At 36.8% G+C, this 7,428-nt stretch overlaps 1 protein-coding gene across 12 annotated transcripts in view; it reads left to right on the forward strand.

The window, feature by feature from the left end:
• LOC107728401 (discs large homolog 1-like protein) overlaps window positions 1-6,177 on the forward strand; it is a 126,480-nt gene extending 120,303 nt beyond the window's left edge. For 11 of the 12 annotated variants that reach the window (XM_016538543.1, XM_016538545.1, XM_016538544.1 and 8 more), the window contains 6 exons: window positions 1,286-1,336; window positions 1,446-1,547; window positions 2,480-2,652; window positions 2,901-3,010; window positions 3,328-3,419; window positions 4,442-6,177. In XM_016538543.1, coding sequence (XP_016394029.1) covers window positions 1,286-1,336; window positions 1,446-1,547; window positions 2,480-2,652; window positions 2,901-3,010; window positions 3,328-3,419; window positions 4,442-4,548 — 635 coding nt within the window. In that variant the 3' untranslated portion in view covers window positions 4,549-6,177. The remainder of the gene's footprint in view (window positions 1-1,285; window positions 1,337-1,445; window positions 1,548-2,479; window positions 2,653-2,900; window positions 3,011-3,327; window positions 3,420-4,441) is intronic. The other variant, XR_001638469.1, reaches the window with a different exon arrangement.
• The last annotated feature ends 1,251 nt before the right edge of the window (window positions 6,178-7,428 follow it).

Below are 7,428 nucleotides of genomic sequence, written 5' to 3' on the forward strand. Positions count from 1 at the left end.
AGCACACCTCGCTTTTTCAGACCGATGAGCTTTGTAAAAATCGACGCGTTTCAGAAAGGCGGGGCATAGAGGAGAAACAATAATGTACAGTATGTGGAAAATAATGTGTTTTTTGAACCTTACACCGCATAAACATTTAATTACACCAAATACACAAAATAATGTTCTTTTTAGCAACATCATATGACCCCTTTAAAAAATGTATCATGGTTTCCACAAAAAATATAAAGCAGCTCAACAGTTTTCAACTTTGTTAATAAGATACAGTATATTACTTGAACATCAAATCAGCATGTCAGATTGATTTCTGAAGGATCATGTGACACTGAAGACAGGAGAAATGGCTGCTGAAAATACAGCTGTGCTATCAGGAATAAATTACATTTTAAAATATAAAAAACTTTTTAAAGTGTAATATTTCACAATATTATTATTTTTACTGTATTTTTGATCAAATAAATGCAGCCTTAGTGAACATAAGAGACTTACCGACCCCAAACGGTTGAATGGTTGTGTTAAATTAAATAAACAAATAAATACATTTAATTTTGTAGCTATTTATTTTTATATTGATATGATTTAATACATTTTTTAAATAAATATATTTTGATTACTTGAAAATAAATTATATAGCTATAGTGCAATGTAGCTCCATGACAGCAATACATACTTTTGCTGGAAAATGCAGTCATACAATGCAAGACATAGTTTGTGTGTTTTTCTTTGTGATCTCTCATACACGTGAATAACTAACAAAACAGGCAGTTAATTCCATTGCTTTGGAATAAATGCTTAATATTTTGTATTTTAAGTACACAATATGCTACACTTTGATGCAATAAACAGCACTAGCATGTCACAGGCCCTTAGGAATTCTGCCCTTAACTTTGAAGAACAATGTTCATTCATTTACAGCACGTATCTGCCTCTAACTCATAGTGCACATGCGGGCAGTCAGACCTGCTGAGATCCACAGAAAGAGCTCCACTTTAATCATCATGACAATCTCATACCAGCCATGACGGAGGAATCCATTGCTTTTCACTATTCATTTGTGTAGCACACAGGACCTCTAGTGGCCACAGGGGGATCTCACATAGCTGTCTCTGCAATTTCACACATTTAATAATAATGCATGAGCAGAAAACGTTGCATCGATTTCAGGGTCTTAATATGCCTGACTGTATTTGATAACATAGCGATAACATAAAATGATGAATTGTACAAGAAGATATATTTTTTTTATTTTTCTAAACTTAACTGTATGTGTGTGTTCATATCTTAGGTGGTCAAGAGGAATATGTGTTGTCTTATGAGCCAGTCTGTCAGCAGGAAGGTAAAATGCTAATGATTGTCTGTATATCAGCAACATTAACCCATGAGATTTCACATCAATGATTCTTTTTAGGAGAATGGGACTGATTTCATGAATGGTCTTTCCACAGTGAACTACTCACGACCAGTGATTATCTTGGGTCCGATGAAAGACAGAGTAAACGATGACCTGATCTCGGAGTTCCCTGACAAATTTGGTTCCTGTGTTCCTCGTAAGTATCTGTACACTGTATGAACTGATTAGATAACATGATGAGGGACACATTATTCCAGTGGCTACAGTGGAAATTACAGTGTAGTTTGCAAGCATGTCAAATAAAAAGCCAGGTCAGACTGCATTGACATGGTTGAATATCTTTTTCTTTTTTTTTTGAGATTTGAATAGATGAATTCCTCTAGTAAGTGATGTAAATTATTATTCACAGGGGTCTGTTTGATAGGGCTGCACAATGAATTTGACCATATGGTTTAGTGAGGTTATTTAACTGTGAATAACTATTATTTAATTAAGAGTAAGCAGGTGCTGTGCCCTTCAAAATGTAATAGACTCAGACCATTAATGGTGCAGTTTGAATAAAATGGGCCTTAATAATACAGAAACAACCCATGTTCTCTTTATTTTAAAACTTTCACAGTTCCAATATTTTTGAATTTTATATGTTCAAACAAACAGGTAGAAATCCAATGTACTGATACAGCTTACAAAAAAAGTCAGAGGTTCTTAACCAGGTGACCAAAGCAAAATACCACTTAAAAAGATTTAAAATAAGCCAAAACAAGCATTAAAATAAGCCAAATCCAGATATTCATTTTTCTAGTTATGACAAACTCTAAAAAAAAAAATGTAATCGGGTAGAGGTTGTGAGTAAAAAATACTTTCAAAAATCCTCCTCCTAATCCTTATTGAGTAAATCTTGAAAAACTGGAAAAGTCATAGGGCCTTCAAATATTGCTGCACAGAATAAACATAGATACAGCACCTATCAGGATTTAATGCTTTATGCATTTGTTCAAATGCACATATACATATTGTATTTGAAACTACAAATCTGCAAACACTTGTAAACTAAATTTAGTAGATCTACTACAACCATGGGTTTAGTACAGAAATTAAGCCTGTAGCATATGCTGCTCTCTGTCTCAGATACAACAAGGCCGAAGCGAGATTATGAGGTGGATGGGAGAGACTACCACTTTGTTGTGTCCAGAGAGCAGATGGAGAGAGATATACAGGAGCACAAGTTCATCGAGGCAGGCCAGTACAACAGTCACCTGTATGGAACCAGTGTGCAGTCTGTCAGAGAGGTGGCGGAAAAGGTGAGATCCAGATTTATTTCTCACCATAAGAAGTGTTTTATACATACATTACATATACCAGGCAAAAAAAAAGGTTTGAATGTCATTACACAATGTTTACATAAGGGGTTATTGAGGAGCTTAGCATTGTTTCTGGAGAAATAGGCACGATATGCATGATACATCTGCTGACAACACAGGACTATAATGCATACTATGCATCCTTATTTCTTACTGTATGGAAACCCTGTCTTTGGTGCTCTCCTCAGGGCAAACATTGCATTCTAGATGTATCAGGCAACGCCATAAAAAGACTGCAAGTGGCTGTGCTTTACCCCATCGCTATTTTCATCAAACCAAAATCAATGGAGAACATCATGTGAGTAAAAGACAAGGCATCAGACTAGCATTTACAAAGAAGATCATTGTCTATTAACAATGTCACGCTATCAATGACTAATACATTTTCAGAGTGCTGATGGAATAGGTGGGATATCTATTGGAGTCTTCCACTCTACCGTATTTGTCATATGTTGTAAACAGTACCCAGTCAAACTCTTTGGGGCACAGTTGAATCTATTTATTTCTCAAAATAGTTTAGTATGCAAGGATCACTAATGCATATAAGTTTTTTTCTGTCCCCTGCAAGCACTGTAAAATAAAACAGTGCTGTAATGCTCTTTGCTCTCTCCTCAGGGAGATGAATAAAAGACTGACAGAGGAACAAGGCAGGAAGACATACGACAGAGCCATGAAGCTGGAACAGGAGTTCATGGAGCACTTCACAGGTCTGTTTGCTCAATCTGTCTGTGACTCTGATATAGGCATCAAGACAACAGCTAACCCCGACTCACATTTCTGATTTTACAATACATTATATACGTAGCAATGACAAGGTCGGGGTAACACAGGAATTTTGATGTTTGTTTTGGACCCTTGTCCTGATTGATGATCCAACCATCCAACCAATTATAAGATTTCCAGCAGAGGCAGTCAGGTTTAGATTTTTTCTCTATTGGTATTTGATCAAATCCATGAAGCCATGTATCTGAACAAGATGTCCAGAGCCGTTTTGGTTTCATCTGACTATGGAACGCTGTCTTGTTTTAAGTTCCAGTAGTGTCTGGCAACTGAACATGCTGGAATTTGATTTTGGGTGAGAGCACAGGATTATTATTTTTTTCTTCTTGAAACCCTCCCGAGCAACTTGTGGTTATGTACGTAGGTGCTGTTTGATATTTTCTGAGGCTTTCTGACCCCAAGACTCTTAACTAATTTCTGCAATTCATCAGCTGTGATCCTTGGAGAATCTTTGGCAACTCAAACGATCCTTTTCGCCGTGCATTAAGACAACATAAACACACGTCCACTTCTGGGATGATTTTTAACATCTCCAGTTGATTAGAACTTCTTCATTTTTCAACTGACTAACAAAATTGTTGCCTATTGTAGAACTGCAAATAGCTAATCAATTAGCTTCACACTGTATTTGATCTGAACTGACTAGAGCTGCTTTACAGCAGAATCTCAACTGTCTCAATAGCCGATTTTCCATAATTGCTTCTGCTATTTCCTGTTCATCTCTATGAAGCTGCTTTGACACAGTCTGTATTGTATAGAGCACTAAGGAAATAAAGGTGACTTTTCCCTGATGGTAAACATTGGAATTTTCAGTGCTTTACATATTTTCTTACAGCCAATTTCTATTTTGTGAAGCTCAAAAATCTTGGGTTGTCTATATTATATAATTTATTAGGTGTTTTATTCTTGTCACCGCTGTCACCTCACTGTGATCATCTCTGCATTGCAGCTGTTGTTCAAGGAGACACTTTGGAAGAGATCTACGATCAAGTCAAGCAGATAATTGAGGAACAGTCTGGGCCATACATATGGGTACAGTCCAAGGAGAAACTATGAACGCCTTCAGGAGTTTACCATCCCCCTTTCTCTGCCTGGTTTATTTATTGATTCTGTTTTTTTTTTTTGTTTGTTTTTTGGTAATCTCAGTTGGGCTTCTGCAGATGACAGAATTCACTCAACAGATTAATTCCTTAATCCAGCATACTTCAATCTCTGTTCAGTCCAATATCTTCACCTCCTACTTCTAGTTCCTCAGTAGCTATTTCAAGAGAAGATGATCTGTCCTCATCAGATCTTTACTGCTTCCATGCTTACAGAAAGCAAAGCTATGCCAGACCAGCATCTGTTTACCAGGGGTTTGGAAACGGTACAGTTCCTTAATGTTTAAGGGAGGTTACTTTGTAAGGACAAAGACAGCGATCTGGATTTTCTGACACGTCTCTTTCATTTTACCCATTTTATTCCGTGTTCTTTTCATGTAAATGGTAACATGGAGCTCAAGTCTCAGGCATCGGATTCACTAAAATGGTGAGAAACACAAAAAAAGCAAAACTTTGCACGTTGTAGCTTCTAAGACCAGGAGTTCTTTCATCCTCTCATTGTTCATTTCCACCATAGTCCTGTATGTTCCACACATTCTTTGTTGTTGAATTACTTCTTTTTACTTCTCCCTTGACTTGCATTGGCATGCTTATTGTTCTCCTCATTCTGATCGTCTGCGTTATGGAGCCATTGTGTTTAGATGATGTCCCGCTGCACGGATCCGAGACGTGTTGCCGCCACTGTTAGAATGTCGGAGTCTACAACAGTGTCTTACAGAGTACGTGTTTTCAACACTTTGATTTACATTTAGGAAAGTCTGCCATTTATAAGTAACTTGATATTTTTAAGAGGCAATAAAATGTCACCGCATATGTGGAAGAAATTTATTATACAATGAGATCTTAACAGATATTTAACCCTCCATAAACTGCCTATTTTGTTATAATAAAAGTCTATATTGAGCTTTACTTCAGCACTATTATGATGGGAGTTCTTTTCTTGACATCGTAAAATGTATATTGGAGCAAGAGATTTAGAAAGAAGAAAGAAATAGTATGAATATATATTTTTTCCTGTTTTCTGTTACCACCCTTTATTTTCCTAAACTGAAACAAATGACAAGATGCAGGGCAGTGAGGGGAATGTGGAGAAAACAGAGCCTAGCACATGATTAACACAATATTTGAAGCTAGTTCTGTCTCTTCCTCCTCTCTGCCCACCATTTCAACATAGTCTGCTCCAAGTGTGCTACATAAGAGTCGTTATGTGTGAAGAAGAACGTTCTATCCATCCCCCCTCTCAGACACAACCCGTCTCAGCTGGAAGAAGAGCTTCACAGGGCTGACGAAGCTTTGGCGCTGGGCTGATGTTGTCCAGCTAGAAGCTCCACAGAGATTTCTTCTTTCTAAACCTGTGCTTGCCTGCTCTTCCTTTGACATGATTGTTTTGTATACTAAGACTGCTTGTTCTACCACCTCACCAACTCAGCGTTTTGGAGACATTTTGGGACTGGAAAAACAGAAACATGTAAATAACCTACTTATCTGATTCATTCCATTGATCAAAACGAACAAGAGAATGGCTAATTCAAGAAAAAATAAAACAAAATCTTTCTCATACAGCACAGTGCTGGTGCGAGTCTTCCTTCAGATGGAGGGCTTAAGTATATCTATAAGGTGTGACATTTGCACGCATTATTCTGTCTAGCTGTACACATCAATCCACTTCTGAAAAGTTGTCATTGATTATGGCACAGCTGTTGTTTTGTGAGGCCATTTCTGGCACCTTAAAGGGATAGTTGACTCCGATTTAAATTCTGTCATCATTTACTCATCCTCATGTCATTCCAAACCTGTATGATTTACTTTCGCCTGTGGAAAATTAAAGATATTTTTAGATTTTTTTTGAGAACACATTCATACTGTATAATAGAAGTCAATGGCCACTAAAACTGTTAGGTTACCGACATTCTTCCAAATATTTTAATTTCAAATAAGAACGTTAAGTACTATAGGTTTGAATCGACATGAGGGTGAGTAAATGATGACAGAACTTTCCAACACACTCTCATGACATTTCGTGACTATTTTACGTGATGGTTAAATTCAGGGCTGTCCAACCCTGCTCCTGGATAGCTGTAGTCCTGCAAAGTTCAGCTCAGACTGTAATCAAATACACCTGAACCAGCTAATCAAGGTGTTCAAGGTAATCTGAAAATTACAGGCAGGTGTGTTGGAGCAGGGTTGGAACTGAAGTCTACAGGACAGTAGCTCTCCAGGTGCAGAGTTGGAGAGCCCTGGGCTAATTCAAATGAATTTGTATGATCTGCTTACTCCCCACTGATGGTTTGGGTGGGGTGGACCTACTTGCTTTTTTTTTTCTAAAAAAATTTCATGTTTTCATATGAATCGTATGTATTATAGCCACCTCATAAAATAGTCACACTTTATTCTGGTTAAATTTTTGGGTTGGAATTTTTATTTTTGGGTGAAAAAATGTTTACAGCGTCAACCACATAATTGTAATTCTGTGTAAAAAAAACATAGTGAAGAACAGTAAAACGTTCCAATGCTTGTTTTTACAAATATCAGCACTATTGAAAAGCCTGTCCAATTAAATCAAATTTGTGAAATGTACATTTTTTTTTTTTTTAGGTATTAGCTTCTGAAGATACAGTACCTTGCAAAAATATTCATACCCCTTCATTTTTTTCACATTTTGTTAAGTTGCTGCCTTATGCTAAACTGCTTTAAATTACTTTTTTCCCACATCAATCTACACTCACTACACCATAATGGTAAAGCAAAAAACAGGTTTTTAACATCTTTGCAAATTTATTAAAAATAAAAAACTTAAATGATTCCATTGCATAAGTATTCATACCCTTATCTGGGA

This window comes from Sinocyclocheilus rhinocerous, unplaced genomic scaffold (genome assembly GCF_001515625.1).
Source record: "Sinocyclocheilus rhinocerous isolate Xijiao unplaced genomic scaffold, SAMN03320098_v1.1 scaffold2382, whole genome shotgun sequence".
Classification (NCBI taxonomy): Eukaryota; Metazoa; Chordata; class Actinopteri; order Cypriniformes; family Cyprinidae; genus Sinocyclocheilus; species Sinocyclocheilus rhinocerous.